Genomic DNA, 18014 nt, shown 5'->3' with positions numbered 1-18014 from the left:
GAATGTTAGACAAGTATGGATCATATTTCACTGTTTTAGATGCAGTCATGAACTCAAATTTGGCATAAGCCAGGGAGGAATGGAAAGAAAACCATTACCATGTGTGAGCACCCCTCAACAAAGCACCTTACTCTCTGACACCAGGGCCCTGTTCCTACTGACAGTGGTGGGCACTGAGCAGCAGCAGCAGCGGCGGCAGCAGCAGTCACTGTGGTAGTTAGCTCTAAGATGCCCATTATTTTGATGTCTACATAAGGCCCCATTGTGGCATTTTTTCAGGTCATTGTGGAAACGTAAACATGGCACCCAAAGCATTGATATGAGCAAGGATCAATAATGGTGAATCCTCTAAAGTCTTTGGCAGCTGCCTGCTGACCATTTGAGACTGCCATTAAACCTGAAGGGTTTCACGAATGGAGATGTGAAAAGCGGGAGTGCAGGACACTTGAAGTTCATTGCAGACACTTTCACATAGGGGTGTAAAAACCAGGGGTGGGAAATGTGTGTCCCTGAGTCTAGACAATGTTTCCCTGCAGCTCCCACCATTACTCACAACTGTCTATGCTGGCTAGGGATGCTGAGATTTATAGTCGAACAACTTCTGCATGATTCTCCCCTTTTATTCAGGTACCTTAAATTCTAAATTTATTGTTAATTTGATAATTGATTATTAATTCAATAATCAGTATTCAAACCACTGTACTAATTTTAACTGACAAAAGACTCCCTCTCTTTTTCCCTGTTTAAGAACCAATGTATCAGTAAGCGATCATTCAATTTTTAGTGTATATATTCCTGAATATGTTATTTGGTTAAGCATATAGGCAATTCCATGTACCATGATGTATTTTTTAGGCAGAAAAAAAGTGCAGGGTAGTTTGTTGCGTTAGCTCCGAGTGCCTGCTTAAAGCTGACTTTGAGCTCTGTCATTGAAAAAGGGGCCATTGCTGAGCATCAGAGCACATGCTTTGCATGCAGACAGGTTTGTTCTATATAACAGGGGCTGTGCAGATCTTTTCCAATATCAGAGAATGTTCCATATATGAAAGCACTATTAGGGAAATTGCTTAATAGACTTAAATCCTATTTGGCCACCAGAGAAAGGTATTCACAGTGTACAGATTTCTGTTCTACATTTAAATAATCTGTTTTCTCCATCTGTTTCCTGAGCATATGCTTCAAGAATTTCTCAAAATTCAACCAGGACTTTCCCAGGATTGGAATAATGATTTGTTATGTGGCGTTTTTGTTTCATTATAATTTGGCACCTTAGTTCAGATAAGGAGACCCAAGTAAGGAACCAAATTCAGAAACTGCTTGGCTAAATAAGTTGCATGTGCACCTGGATTCTGGATTTGCATTCAGATGTGTGGCTGAATGCAGATACTGTTTATGTGCAGAGTGCTGCTGTTTGCTAGGCTTGTGTCTGATTTGATATCCTACTCAAAGTATACACAATTCAAAAATTATGCCTGTCTACAGAGGAACAACTATTTCACAATATCACAATTAACAATATTAATTCAAAAGGAATCCCCAAGCAAAAATAATGTAAAAAAGAGAGGCATTTTAAAATTTTAGACTCTTGTCTATTTGAGATAGTAAGGGCTTTTGAGTGCTTTAAATTCCTGTTTTTACACAGAAATTAATCATAACATAAAATAATCACACATAAATAAAGCAAAGCTTTTCCATATGCTGTTTAAAAGACCCACAAGATGGCAGCATTTAAAAGAATAAATCTGGAAAGGAAAGAGACAAACATGGCTTACAGCCAACCAAATACAAAGCAGGCTTCAAAAGAAGCTCCTTGTAAAACAAGGGAAGTCTGGTGCTATGTTGCTTTTTTTTGTCAGGATGAGATCATATCTTGTTTTCAACTTCTCCCCAGTTCTGTCCAATGGCCTTACATGAAGCAGTTTATTATTTTTCAATAGAATATGGAATTTGAATAGGAAAATAAAAACCCACTTAGTAGAATGGGTGGAATTCCTTTGTGTTTCCCCCAAACAGTTTCTAAATAGATCAAATTCCTTTCTTATAGTTGAGAACGTTTGTAATATAGTTTCTACCTTAACTAAGGACAACTCCTAAATAGCTAACCAGCTCCATACTCTCAACAGCTAAGAGGGTCAGTGCCCAAAGACATAATTCTACTCCTTTCTTTATTACTTATCTTTAATTAAAAAAGGGGAAAAGAAACTCCCATGAACCTCATGACAGGCTGAGCAACTCATGTTTGAAGTATTGTCTTGCTGTCATGATTGATTGTGTTTTGGCTTCAGCTAGGAAGAATGATAGCGCAACAATTCAATACTCTTTCAACAGGAATGACGTAGTGAAGGGCAATCCTACACTAGAAGCATTCCTGTGATATTGAAAACATGACACATGGTACTAATGGACTCTGACCCACAGCTGGTAGGTTGTCTCAGCTGTTCATAGTAAAATGAAGGACACTGGAAAAAAGAGGATGACTCCTCAATTAAATGGAGAACAGCTAATAATCTGCTAAAAAGAATTAACACAAATTACATATTGAGAGTTAAATAAATGATAGCCTGCAAAGACTGAGCATCACAGGTGTAGTGCATACTCTCCATATGTTCATACATTTAAACTATATGACAGGTTTGTGATCGGTTGTGCCACACAGAGAAGTTCATATCAGCTTGATATATTTTGTGGCTGAGAATGAAACAACAGATATCCACCTTCTGTAGAAACACAGGTAGTTGCCCTCATAGATCATAACTGCAGAAACCAACCTTTCCTAAGCAGAAAGAATGCCACTTGAATATGCTATTGGAATTATTTGATGCTAATTTACAATCTTCTCTTGGTAATTTTAGTGCTGATTAAATTCACACACATACAGAATGTAAGCACAGACATGGAAGCAAATCTTTTCACCCCCAATGGTTATATGTGGGTTGTGGGCCAAGGGGTGATGGTTGCCATGATCAACACAGGCCAACCCCCTTTCCCAATTCTCTCTCTTTATCACAGGCATGCACAACTAGCCTTATCCCTAAGGATGTGCTGTGTAAAATTATTCATTCCTGCAAGGGAGAACAAATAATTTAATCATTTTTTTTCCTTCTTGCCAGTTGTCAGGGCTTATTTGACTGTTTTAGTTTTCAAAGAGATTGTTCAGGGGGGAGAAAGACTCTGATGGTAGAGTGGGGTAGGTGGGGAGCTGAGTGAGGGTCAGGGAGGCTATATACTTCATGGTGATGCAGACATTGTTGTGGTGCACCAGCTATTAGAATACAGCCCATGATGTTCCTTCTTGCTCTGCTGCACCTACCCTTCTGCCCTGGATTTGGGGGGGGGGGGGGGCTTGAAGGATACAGTAGTCCACAAATCTATTCAACGACTGTGGTGGGGGATAGAAAGGGATTTGAGGAGTATTATTTTCATCGGGTTGCCATAGTTGTCCACTATTACCAGGGACAAAATGTAGGACAAATTTGAGACCAAACAGTAGGACAACTGCAGGACAAAACTCAGCCCAAAATGTAGGACATTTAAGGTCCTACATTTTTCTTAAATGTCCTACATTTTGGGCTGAGTTTTGTCCTGCAGTTATCCTACAGTTTGGTCTTGAATGGTTCCACATTTTGTCTCTGGAAATAGTGGACAATTATGGCAACCAATTCTGACACTGGAGGGAGTCCTCTTCTTCTCTTTCCATTCTTTTCACTTGCCTGCATATACAAACACTTTTACATGCACATACACACATTCTCACACAGACAGGCACAGAAATATGATTGCACAAGTAGATACAAGCTTAGTGCATTGCAATATTCCAAAACAGCCCACTAGATGTAAAAAATTTTCAAAAATGTAAAATTCTCTAAAGAAACTAACTGAGCAAAAGACATAAGCTTTCATAGACTTGGTTTACTTCCTCAGACACATGGAGTGAAGAAGTACTTAGCAAGTAGACCATATCTATTAAAGCTTAAGCTACCACATCATTTGCTCAGTTAGTCTCAAAGAGGCTACAAGATCCCTTTGTATACTGATATTCCAGACTAACACGGCTATGTCTCTGAATTCTTTAAAGAAATATCACACATCTCCCTTGCCGGCATCTGAGGAGAACTTAATGAGACTGCTACTGTCTTGAGGTAATGCAACCAAAAGTAATCTTATTCAGCACTGATTCTGCTTTGCTTGGTAAAACAATTTGTTACTATAACTTGTAACTACAATTTGTAAAACATTTGTAGTTTTCAAGGTTTTCCAGGAGCAGAGAGAAAAGCAGAAAATGCCAGCAGCACTAATTGCCTAACAAGCTGTTTAAATTAGAGTTGATGGGTGATGGTGTAGCAAAATGTCCATATGACTCTTTAAAAGTGCAGAGGGGTATATGGTATGGTGTAATTATAACAAATCTGGCCTGTGAGAGTAGCCAACAGCTGCATTTCTTGGCCACATCTTTCTCACAGCTGGAACTGCTAAGACTCTACATGAACAATCCAGCGGGCAACCTCTTTGTGATGCCATTCGTCTTTCTTAGTCCACAGAGCTTTGACACATTTTGACAGCTCTACTGTGAGTAAGAAAGGACATAATGCCGCTAATCACATATCCATTTTGAAACTCTGGGGAAACAATGCCATTATCAAGTTTAATGTTATTATGGCTGTCGTATAGAAACTCCTTTTAAAGCACCCCACATGGAAGTTACCTATCACCAAGTGGTAACAGCTTAGCATCCTGATGGGGCAATTTCTTCTGTGCACTGCAAAAGTTAGTTTTAAAAATACTTGCAGTAGTGGAGAACACTGATTGATCTGAGTAAGGCAGCCCTAGAAGGTGTTTAAGCCTGCACTCTTATTCACACTTATTTGGGAGCATGTTTGAACCCAGTGAGACTTAATGCTGACAGTGGCATCCCTAGTATTGGTGTCACCTGGTGTGGGGGGTGGGACTTCCAGTGGACATCCAGGGCACACTGCCAGACATGCCACTGCACAGCTGGACATGCCCCCATGTGGCCCCAGGGAGCAGCTGCTCTGCCCCAAAGAGGGCGGGGGAAAGCCACACAGCCCCAAAAATGGTGGGGGAGAAGCTGCGCGCCCTGGAGAGGACGGGGGACCAACTGGGTTTAAGCCTCCTCTTCTGGGGTGTCACCTGGTGTGGTTCACATCCCCCGTACCTCCCAGTGGTACTGGATGCTGATGAAACACATATAGGGCTGGGAATCCATATGATGTTTGTCAGGGAACAGAGTGGAGCTGTACTTTTAAATGTTATGTCCTATGGTTTGAATGTCCATTGCTGGAGAATTTTAGTTCTCTCTCTTTTTTAAAGGCAAACCTTTAGTCCTAATTTCCCAAATGTTGGGTTTGTATAGACACTTCAATGTATTTCTTTCTCACTAATCAGTACATCCTGCTGCTCTCAATGACACATGCTTTGCTTATTCACTAGAAAGCAAGATTAACTTTAAGAATGTGAACTTGACATATGCTCAATTTTACAGTTCTTGCATGAAAGAATGGAAGGGAAAACCAAGGAATTTAGCTCCAGTATGGCCCACAATGCTGAATAGACCATTACCCTTCAATTGTCAATAACATTCAGCTGATGCTACCAGTTCTTTATGAAATATTTCTTGCCCTTATTTTTTACCACATTAGATATCACCCCCCCAAATGTACTAACAATTCATGTAGTATAGTACAGTTTAAGGAATAACCTGCCCCTTAGTATGGCCCTCACAATGTTGTGGGGACTGCAGTTCTCTCCATCCCTCATAACTGGCTCTGTTGGCCAGGGCAAATGGGAGTTATAGTCTATCCACATGTTAAAGACCATACAGTGCATAATTTTGCAATAATGATAATTACTAAAAGGCACACAAAATGTAGAGTCAATAAAATCAAGGAATATAAGTTAGTTGTGATTGAGAAGTCATATTCATTCAATGGATTTACTCTAAATAAGAATAACAAGATTTAGTCAAATATATAGGATTCTAGATTTATTATTAAGTAACACAACTTTAATTATAATGCCTGAACAAGGGTTTTTTTTAAAAAAAATATTTTAGTGTTGCATAAACAGAGAAACCAATGTGTTTGCCTCAAGGAATAAGACAGGATGTATTTCACAATAGTATATGCTGACTGAACAAACTGAGGAGGAAGAAAATATTTTGAGGGAGAGGAAAGTATTCACCTTGGCGACATGGAAACAGAGGTTAAGAGACACAGCCTTGGAATTAAATTACTTTTTCTTTTGGCTGATCATGTCTGCGACACTGTTGTCTTTAAGGGAGCACAATCATTAGTACATTTATTATTTGCTTGTAGAAATCTCTTCAGTGTCATGTTGTAGCGGAAACACTGGTATACATATCCACACCCTGTTAATAAATTACTTTGGAGGCTATGCCTGATTGTGGCTTAAAGGAAATAGGAAAAACTGAAGAATGGCCTTTCCCCTCTCTACAAAAATACTGAAAAATACTGATTATATAGTAAAAATTTGGAGTGAACTTAGTTCTGTCTGTCTGTCTCTTTTTCTTTCCTTCTTTTTTTCTCAAACAAACCACAATATTAAAAATGACCAGAACTCACACCATGAAACCCTGTGCAAATTAAAAGCTATTAGCTATTGTATTGATTGAGGGAAGAGGACCAGCTGCTACTAACAGCTTTCCCCCCTTTCTGGTAGCAGTTTGTATAACCTCTTTTCAATAAATTGCTAGAGAAGAAGAATATAGAACTGCCAACTCTGATGTCTGCGAGAGCAGAATAGCATCCTCGCATTTGCAAACACTGCCTTGTTTGGTTGGGTTTTGCAAAATGGTGGAACACATAAACACAAACATAGTCTATATGGTTCTTTATGGCCTTACTTCCTTCAGTTTGCAAATCCATACTGTACATTAGATGAGCTACAACTGTTTGATCCCCCCCCCTACACTGTGTGATTCAGTCTGTGAATTTTTTGGTAGTACTGTCATGATTTGGCATGGGCAGATACAGGCAGGAAGCTAGTTCTGCACTGCATATACATGTGGATGAAAGGAGTAAAATATTTACTGTACTGAGCTTGGAGACCAGATGCTACTTTTTACTTCAGAGACTTTGAAGGAAGAGAAAGCCAGAAAGTCCTGCAATTCATTATATTTGTCTTTGGCACAAGATCCAATTGCGAAATATAACATAATGTAACCAGAAACAATTATACTACTAATAAAAAAAAACATACCTGGCTGCACTGTAGTATCAATTGCTGTTGGCCTTTCTGTTATCATGGCTGTGGTACTGCCTGAAAAGGAATCCCACATGTATGTCACACAAATCTAAGATAGACACATAAATCATAATAAACTTTCCTTGTTTGTATATGTAGCTATGTGAGCATTCAGACATGACCCCCACCCCCCAAAAGAATAAATAAAACTTCGTTGGTCCCCTTTTTCAAGACGTATGACCAGTGTTGTTATCTTGAATATCAGTTAACTTGTATATCTTCTACTAATTCATTAAAAGTTAATGTGTTTAACCTTTCTTTACAGATGTTTCAAACAGGGAGGCATTGGACAATTTGATAATGCAAAGCAGAACACAGAATGAGGATAGAATGCAGACATGTTGTTGCCTTCTGCTGGTTTCATTATTACTATTGTTGTCGTTTAAATACACTAAGCATGTTTTGAACTTTGTTAGATAGATATAAAAGTTCTGACATAAACTATCCTACCCTCTTTGGCCTCTCAAAAATATATTGTTAAGTTTCAGTTGTAGAAGGAATATGTCTAGATAATTCAGCCCTGGTCTGGGAGGTGTGCCAGCGGTCCTGTGCCTATGAGCAGCTGGGGGTTCGTGTAAAATGTCAGCTGGTTGCACTACCACTCTTCCACTTGCAACAAATCACAGCAGAAGGCAAAATGATTGGTTCAGATGTTTACCTATGACATTGCAAGGTGGAAATTTCACATTCAATTGATGCGTGCAAAGTCTCAGCCTTCTGGATCAGGATCAGTAATGCCATGTGAGTCAATTAGACTGGTCCGCAACACTTCTAATTGTTCTTATTAATTATATTTATTTGTATCTGGCCTTTCTACCAAAATTGGCATTCAAGGTGACTTACAATTTAAAAACATTTAACTTATTTCTCCCCCTCCCCAAATGTGAAAATGCTCCAAAATTGCATAATTTTCACACACTGAAGCATTTTCTGTAGTTTATGAAGACAAACTTGAAAGGTATAGATAAAAAGTTCCTTTAAAAAAAGGGGAACCAAATGTATCAAGCAATAAGATGCTGATTAGTATCAGCCCAGCCCTGCAGGGAAGCATTTGAAGTGCTACAGTGAGTATGATTGTGATGAGGTTTAATGAAGCTGCATTACTTCTGTGCCTCGCAGTAACAGTGATGTAATAAAGTATGTGATGAGGATGAGAGATATTCAAGCTATGTCTACATCTCTAAAACAATAGATATATAGGCCAAATAGACATGTAGTACCAATGTTTGTCTTTGCTGACAGAAAATCTTAACTGAGCTAGTAAAAAAAAGCAATTAGCTTTAAGTTCAATTGCAATTATATAGTTAGGCAAGTTTATGTTGATGCACTTTGATAATTACACTCTTCTAGGTTTGTGCAATTTAGTAGAACTGGAAGAGCACAATGCCTTAACACTCTAAATAGAAGAACAATCTTTGTTGTGTTCAGTTTCTTTGCAGATAGCAAAATGTACAAATATGTTAAACTACTTTGTAGTACTACTGTTTTTAAATTAATTACTGTCTTTCATCATATATAGATATTGCATAAACATATTGGTTTGTACATCCAATTGACTCTAAATGTGACCAATCTAATCTATAGCAAGTAAATGTCTTAAAAGCAAGTGCCTCATAAAGAATATTTTCAAACACAATATTATTTCTAATTCATGACAATGAAGCATCCATAGTTTTTAAATTAGAGAATAACATTTTGTTACATCTGACTTACTGCCTAAAAAAGAAGAAAAGGCAGCCTAAACAACTGTAATGTGAAAGCAGCCACTGTGAGACACATTTTAAAAAGCCCATGAAGACAGATTGCTCTGTTTTGAGATAATATTAAAAGGAAAAAGTATATTCTGAAAACAGTTGAAGTGTTGTGCATGTATATACAAATGTGCTTTTTCATTACTTTTATGAGGTTTCCCATCCCTATTTAATTGACTACTAAAAGGGGAAATAAGACCTTCCTCAAGCCTAGCTAAGGTTATCTAAAGTCCTCTGAGTATGCACTGCCAAGTTTTACTGGGTTAGAAATGTAGCTATATAAGCTGCATAGATAGATAGGAAACAATAAATGTTTAGCCTTCCAGCTCATGGGGGAGTAGTGATCATGAAATAAATGTAACAGGATGAAATTGAGGCCACTTATTTGCAGGTATCTAGGTCTGCCTGCAAGAGAGGTCCTATCTACCAGCTTAGACATATAGCCTTTTGGGATAAGAGAGTTCCAAACAGCTACTTCAGCCAACCTCATTATAGCATATAAAAGAAACAGCTACACTCTGGTCTTCATAAAAATGAACCCATGGGAGATTTCTGCTTTCTGTAGCTTCTGTTTCCTTCTAGTAGTATATAGATTTCACTTTGTCTCTTCAGAGGAGTAAGAAGGATGGACCACTGGTAAATTTCAGTTTAGTCAGAATGGCATATGATAATACAACAGAGGACGGGTTATTTCCTTTCAGTCCTAATGATCTCATTCCTGAGTGTTTGCAGCTCTACAAATTGTGGTTAAAATAAACTTTAAAAGTCCCAGAATTTTACTGCAAGCTATAATTAACTGAATTGATAGATTAATCAATTACAATTTCAGGGGGTTAATTCAGGAGTGAATTTTAATGATGGACTCAAAATGAAAAGCCAGCTTTTTTTGGGGGGGGAGGTATTGTATTGTTATAAAAATGAATGGGAAAAACCTTAAAGATGGACTATCCTTTCCTTTTTAATTTCTTTTTAAATCTGATACTGCCTTTTTACACAGCTCCACTCAAGAGTGGGTTGCAACCCAATAAGTGCGGTAACCTTTTGTTTAACATAAATATACCTTATTCCATACTTTCTCCACTATTTCCCAAAAGTACAAAGATACATATATTTAGGTACAAGAAAACAGACTGAAATTGAACAGATAAATTAAGAAATTAAAAGGCAAATGATTGATCAACTCAAAGTTCTTAGGAGGTTGAGAGTCTAGATTTTTTTACTCACATCAAAATTAATTGATTTGCACTGTAAGTACACTTCCCCATCCAAACTGAAAGCATATACTCTAACTGTAATCATGAGTGATAAAGACAACAAAAAACATTTTATTTGTCAGTAGACTTGAATGAAAATGGTGTTGCTGTGAAATGTGGATGAAATCTGCACCTGTCAACTGGAAGTCATCACCTGTTCCACTGTGGCAGTTTGCGTGGTCATCATCACATTCGTCCACAAGGTTGCTGTCAGCGGTGGTTGGAACTGATGTAGGTACTGAAACAAAAATCCCAGTGTGACTCAGTTAAAACACACTCTTGGGTCTGGTTCACCAAAGGGATGACTCTGTGATGAATGAAGTCATTTCTATCAGTAGCAAGACCTTTCACATTGCACAGGAAACATTCACTTCTTTTTATCGTTTTCCCATACAACCACTATCCATTAAATAAGCAGAAGCATAACTGCCCCTTTCATGGACCCCAAATACACTGCCTGAGGCAACCACTTCACTCTGCCTAATGGCAGGACTAATTCTACAGTGTACAGACATTGCTTGTTCTATTTTTTGAGTGCACGTATATGTCAAATAGAAGAATCTGTGGAGAATGGTTAAACTTGCCCTGCCTCACAGCCACATCACAAACTGTTACTGAAAATTTTACTTGCATGAGTTGCCACAACAATTGCCATGCAGCAAATGGCACATTTCTATAATCTCCGTATGTATAAGGATAGTTAATATTGTTGGTAAATAAAACATGGAAGGTCTACACTGGTTTTGGACATATGTGGACCGTACAATACCTGTCAGGGTCCTCAGTGGAGGGAGAAACCCTACTGAAACAGGATGCATTAATTAGCTAAAGTTCCCATCCAAATGTATTGCAACCTACTCCACAAAACCAAAATAAAATGAAAGCAATGAATAAATACTACTTTGAATTCAACAAAGATTCAAAGAGTGCAAGAGGAGGATACTATGACATTAATGGCAACTAGAGAAGCAAGAAACCAAATGTGTCCCAATCAGTGGTACCATAAGCAGAACTACATGTAAGGAAATAATGAATGTAACAGATTAATCTTAAATTGTGTAATTACCTTCAATTTCACAGCCCAGTAATTCCATCCTTAGTCCCAAACCACCATGGGTGGCTCTTTCAGGATAAACACGAATGAATCTTGTTGTTATAGGTTCAAAGGTACGGAGTTCAGGAGTATCATAGTTAGTGTTGCCTTCAAAAACCTGTAAAGGGCAGATACACAGGACTTTATTACACCAGCCTGTTGTTTTGCCTCAGTTGCATTAATTTAAGGAAATTGAAACATCAGTTTGAGAACATTTGTTATCACACATCCCTGCAATAATGGTAAGGTGCTGCTTTGGTGATCTATTTCTCACACTCTCTCTTTTAAATGACCCCCTTCTTGTCCTATGCCCTATCCAGTACGCCTTTGAGTTTTTGTTGTTTTTACTGCAAGGAAACAATTATGGCAATGCAATGAGATTTTTTTAAAAGAAGAAAGAAAAGGAAAACAGCTTGCTTAGGAATAGCAAGGGAGAGTGGGGGGGGGGGGAGAAGCGGAGAGGACAATCATGGCCACTGACACCATGTGACTTCTGGCATATCAGAACTACAGCAGAAGGGACCTATCACACACACACAGAAGAAACTGATGGAAAAGCAGCAATACTGGGCGCAACTGATGGGTTTTACCCATCAATGAAAAGACACACTCCACTGTGGAATGGAAAACAGCACCAGGACAGAGACAACATTGTATGATAAATACTGACTGAAGATGCTTTTATCCTGTTGAAATTTCACTGTGCTAGCCTCACGGGTTAAAGTCCCCACACACTTTGTTTAATAATCACATGACAAGTTTACTAAGATTTTTAAATGTCTCTTCCCTTTGAGGCGTTTGAAGGGTAAGTAAAGTCCTAAATATTTTATAAAATAGCTGGCTTTCCATGTGAAAATCAGGAATGGCCACATAAAGATCTCTGAGAAGCTGCACATTTAATATTTTTTCAAACCAACCCATAAGGATCAGCAGAGAAACAAAGTGTTTTAATTAGCCCTATTTTTTAATAATGCACAGATGAATGTACATAGATGACTTGGTGGATTCCTGGTGGCTCAGATTCTGCCACCGTTCAGGTAGCCACCATCAGATATTTCTTCCAAAAAGAAAACTCAACTCTGATTCTCTCCACTTACCCAGAGGTTTATATATATATTTTTACACTGCAAAGGGGCAAATTAAAATTTAGAAGTAGCTGATGTAAGACTGATTTCTATAAAACCAATCCTGGGAGAAGCTAGATTTGTGAATTTATGCTTGTGAAACTTAGCCCTTTTCAAGGGTTCTTGAGAACTAAGGGCCTGTACAGAGTGGGGGAAAGGGGTGGACAGAGGCCGTCCCTTTCTCCCCCGGATTGTGGCCGCACCAATAAAACAGCGTGGCAACTATGTGGCTGGAAAAGGAGCCATGAAATGTGGCTCCTTTCTCCACTGCTGCCAAGGCGCCATTAGCGCCCTGGAGTGGTGATGTCCCTTCTGTGCCATGCCGTTTGGATGCGGTGTACGAGGCACGTCATCATCGTGGACACCGTCTGAATGGGCGTGCGCCAAGATGGCACCTGGACAGTGCAGTAGGGCTCGGGAGCTTGCAGATGATCTGCTCTCCCGAGTTCTACTTTCGGTCCCAGGCCGGCGCAAAGCACCAGTCTGCACTGGGCCTAAGTCAACTATAGAAACATTTTACATGGATATAATTCACTGCTGGTGTCTCCAAAGCAAAAATCTCAATCAGGATGGAACTAATCCAGACCCATGCTTTTTAATTTGCTGTAGTAAATGTGAATAATTAAAATCCATGATCTGTGGGATGCACAATTTAAAATCAGTTATTTTGATATATGCTTTCTTGTTACTGTGAACAGATCCAGTTAAATGCTATAGGTTGTCAATCACCATTGCATATTTTCTGGGCTTTCCTTTCTTAAACGGGAAGTCTCCAACAATAGAAAATGGTAGAAAGTAATTAGGAATATATTAACATTTGGCATTGTATCACATGGACTACATGTGTTGCCATTTTAGCACGGGAAATGAATTTAGCTATACATATATCTGGGGAAGATGCCATTGACTTGGAAGCCAACCATGCTATTCCTGTTTCATTCCTCTGGCCTGTTGTTAACCTTGCTACATCTCTGCAAGAGATTGATGAAGCCTTACACATACTGTTGGATTGCCCCTCCCAGTATCCTCCATCATTGGCTAGGTTGGCTGTAGCTGTTGAGAGCTGCAGTCCAACAACCTCTGCAAGGCTTCATGATTCCCACCTCTGTTCTACATCAGTCTCTCCTGTCTGTATGCAGTACAACAGCCACAGAAAAGTGAAAAATGTCTCCATTTACATGTGGTGGTCTTCTTGAGGATTGTTTTTGCTGCCTGCAAATTCTTCAGTCCATTAACACATGCCTCTGGAAATACTTGGGAGAGCAAGTTCTTCACCCAGTATGTTTCTGAATTGTTTATGTATATTATAACTAGAGGCTAGGAAATTACTTATTTGGATTACAACCAGTAGCCGTGCTGGCTGGGAAATTATGGTAACTGTCATCCGAAAGAGTAGCATATCCATGTTCTGATTATAAGCCTGACATTCAGCACTCTTCATGTGACCTACATCTGTAGAGTACTAACTGTCTTTGAATGCCACTGAGTAGGCTACTATTCACACTTTAGAGGTTAATCATATATGCCTATTACCAATAACCAGCATTCTTTGGGGGCACATGAAGGATACTGTAAATCATACTCTAGCTATAGTGAAAAAAACTAGTCCATGTCTTGTACCCCCAAACAGGAAAATGTAACTTTTATCTGAACCATAATCCTGATACAGTGGATCCTTACCATCTGTGGATTTGGTTCTGCTGCCCTCCCCTGCAGATGAAAAAAACACAGATGGTGGTGAAGTGTGTGTGGACACATCAGGGCATTTGTGTGCATGTTCCACTGTTTAATAATATGGGATGTGGTGATCCACAGGTGGTCAAATTCATAGATCACCAGCCCACCAATACCAAGGGTATACTGTACATGAATATCCTGAAATGTTTTATTTTAATTTGCCTGAAATTTGCTGTTTTAATTTGGTATTATACCAAATTCTAAATTCTGTTCCTGCAAATGCTATTCATACCTGGACCCTTTAGAAGTAAAAGATGCACAGAAATACAGAGGAAAGAGCCATATGCATATGTTTTACATTTCTTTGAACAAAAGCTGGTTTGATTACAATCACACTCCTTTGGAATCCAGACTGAAGATAATGATGGCATTTTAGGGAATCTCCAATTTTTAATCTTCCTTCTTTCCTACTATATTTTGACAAGAGCTTCAGCTGGCAAAGTACTGAAGCTTTTAAGAATGAAACAGCACAGACCAGCACATTCTCTCTTAAAGATCCAGAAGCTAAAAAAGTAGGGGACAAAAGAAGGAACGAAAGAACACCCAAGTTTGGATTCCTTGTTCATCCATGGTAAATTTGGGGGGGAGACTACAGGAAAAGGCCAATTACTGATCTTATATTCTAAGTTGGCTTTACTAGTTTTCCCTCAAAATAAATGTATGGGAAGGCAATGGATGCTAGCAATTCTAGAAATGACTCCAGTTCAGCATATTAAGATCTTGACTTCTCAAGCTACTGGTCCACTCTTTATTCACTCACCTCCAACAATTCAGAAATTGGCTGTGTTGGAAGAGGGACTGCACTGCTTACAATTTGATTTTTGGAGGGCTAGCACCAGAAGATGTAGCTATCGAGATATAGCTACATAATCTATGTATGTTTCCCAAGGCAAGATCTTGTCTACTGTTTCCTGTTCAAAAATGCTTCAGTTGGAAACTTAACTCTGTGCTAAAGTTGCATGTGAGTGTTTTGTGCAGAGAATGTAATTTTCTATGCAGCAAACAAAAATTTTATGTGCAGAAACAGCCATTTCCTGTACAGAAAAATGCTGTTTTGTTTACAAAACTAACGTGAATTTCACACAGAACACATTGTCGGCCATTTTCTGCACTTTCTGCTGTCTGTGCAAAATAATCATATGAATTTTACCATTGGCATATGAAATAGTGATTTAAATTTCCAATTTGAAAGGAAAACATAGGAAAACTGATGGATCGTCATTGAGGATATGAACAAAGTGGAAGTGCACACAAGTCTCACAAAGCAAACAGTTAACTTTGCCATACTGAGTACAAGAATGAAGGCTGCAAAAGTCAAGGGCTTCATTAACCCTTTCTAAATTGTGTAGTACCAATACTTACTCATACACAATAAATGATTTTTGTGTATTCAGATATAAATTCCAGTGTACTGTATTCAAAAGGTGTGCTTACAAATGAAGCATCAGTGACTCAAAATCTAATAGAATCTGTTGATTTACTGAGAGGATTAAGTAAATATATCCCATTAAAGACGATTGGGAGGGTGTGGTTATTTATCCCTATCTAATTTTTAGTTATTAGGATTTATTGTACAGTCAAATTATGTTTCAAACATTACAAAAACCCCTACTTCATAAGACAGGCTATGAAATGGAATACTATTTACAGTAAAGGCACAGGCAACTGTAACTATGGAATTCAGCCTTAATTATCATTTAAATAGCAATATATAATAATGGAAACTTTTCTGTAAAAGGTTTCAGAACGATGTACTGACATACAGGCACGGAATTCAATAGTCGTTTAATGGTCCCTTGAATCCTAATTATACTGAATCATTGTCTTGTGTCAGCTGTGTAGTCTAGACCTATCTGTGATTTAATTATGACTGTTCATTCATATGCACCAATATTTTCAGAATGGGGCAAGGGGAAGAAAGATGATATTATTTCATTTAGTACTAGGTTTATTGGATTGTTTCAAAGGAAATGAACCATATTTGCAACAGGGGAAAAAATGAAGCTGCCTTATAGCAAATCACACCATTAGTCTATATAACCAAATATTGCCTTGAGTAGTATCTAGTCAGGTACTGTATTGCATCACCAGTTTAGCAAATGTAGTCCAGATCCCAGAAGAGCTACATTTTGACCATAACTCCCCAAATCCCCCAGTGGCCAGGCTAGCAATGTGAGTCTGAAAATTGTAATCTAACCCAGCTACTCTGACCAAAAGTAACTCTGCAGGGTCTCAGGAAGAGAGTACTTTGAACACTGATGACCCAATCTCCCTTGAAACTGGTAATGGCACAGGTTGAACCTTTTTCATGTGATCTACCAGTGAACTGTCTTTCTCAATAAAGAGTCCAGTAGGTTTTAGAGAGACTCCAAAGGAGTAATTAATTTTCAAAATGCGAGTTCAGGTTACCAGAAATAATGCAAAGGGGCATGTCCCACAATAATGGCAAAATACTGGAAGTAGACAAGGAGAGTGGAAGAAAAAGGAAAACAATATTCATGAAGTTCATGTAAATCCATATAAATGGAATCCCAGGTTTGGATGGCTGGCATCCTATTCAATATTTAAAAGATCATAAGATGGATTTATGATCTCTTAATGTTTAGGATTCACATTTATGGTTGACAATGAGTTAACCTGACCTCCAAGCCCAGCAATGTCCCAGTCAAAGAGTTTCTCAGTACTGTAGACTGAAGGACTTGGAAATGATTTTTGCAACATTTTCTAAGTCATGGGAAATGTTGAGATAAACAGCTGTAGCAGGACCTGTCAGAAACCCTTCAGTTGGGCCACTGCCTGGTCTGAGAGGTAAGTTTTTATGGAGGTAAAACTGAAGCAACTATGAAGATGGAGCTCTGTTGTTGCATCTACAATTGCCAATGCAGGATTTCAACCAACATTATTAAAACAGTGTCTGGTTTCATCTTTTATTGTTACAATTAAGGCCAGGAACTAGAGATTATGTGCTTGTCACTGTAGGGTGTTAGGAGAGATATGTGTTTGTGAGAGTACCTGGATTACACAGCATCTTCCTCAGATGGAACTGTCTGGCACCATCTTTGCTTATCTTCAGGAGGAAATTTAAGAATACTGTAACATTTGGTTGCTGCCTAGCACTGATACATACAGGCTGAGTCTCCCTTATCCAACATACTTGGGACCAGAAGTGTTTTGGATTTTGGATATTTTTCTTTTTTGAATTTTTGAATATTTGTATATACATAATAAGATATCTTGGAGATGGGACCCAAGTCTAACATGAGATTCATTTATGTTTCATATACACCTTGTAAGAATAGTATGAAGGTAATTAAGGTTTGTGTACACTGAACCATCCAAAAGCAAAGACATCCATGTGAACAATTTGGAATATTTTGGATTTCAGATTTCTGAATAACTGAACAACCTGGATATGCTTTGGTTTGTTGATTATTTTGAAATTGGTATTTTTTAAAATTATTATTATTATTATTAACCTTTATTTATGAAGCGCTGTAAATTTACACAGCGCTGTACATACAATCTTTTTAATTAGATGGTTCCCTGCCCTCGGGCTTACTATCTAAAAAGACATGACACAAAAGAAGAAAGGAGTGGTGGAGGGAAAGGGTAAGAGGTCCAGCAGTTCCTCTCTACCTCCAAGGCCTGGACCAAGGCAGATGGACTGGAGGGAGGGCTTGGCTTATAATGGATGGTTAATCTTCTTCCAGGGAAAATACATACTGTACTCTCAAGTAGGATAATACATATACAGTACATAGCAATACAGGAAATG

The 18014-nt window shown here is 38.4% G+C and overlaps 1 protein-coding gene across 3 annotated transcripts in view; it reads right to left on the bottom strand.

Annotated features, from left to right (window-relative positions):
- The window catches only part of NRP1 (neuropilin 1), a 168995-nt gene that overhangs the window by 15472 nt on the left and 135509 nt on the right, over positions 1-18014 (bottom strand). For 2 of the 3 annotated variants that reach the window (XR_006104564.1, XM_042474180.1), the window contains exons 10-12: positions 11352-11496; positions 10419-10523; positions 7237-7296 (exon numbers count right to left, since the gene is read on the bottom strand). Coding sequence is in view for 2 of the 3 variants with exons in the window: in XM_042474180.1 (XP_042330114.1) it covers positions 7237-7296; positions 10419-10523; positions 11352-11496 (310 nt within the window). In the remaining variant the exon portion in view is untranslated. The remainder of the gene's footprint in view (positions 1-7236; positions 7297-10418; positions 10524-11351; positions 11497-18014) is intronic. The other variant, XM_042474181.1, reaches the window with a different exon arrangement.

This window comes from Sceloporus undulatus, chromosome 6 (genome assembly GCF_019175285.1).
Source record: "Sceloporus undulatus isolate JIND9_A2432 ecotype Alabama chromosome 6, SceUnd_v1.1, whole genome shotgun sequence".
NCBI classification, from domain to species: domain Eukaryota; kingdom Metazoa; phylum Chordata; class Lepidosauria; order Squamata; family Phrynosomatidae; genus Sceloporus; species Sceloporus undulatus.
This window is presented reverse-complemented; position numbering and strand designations above follow the sequence as displayed.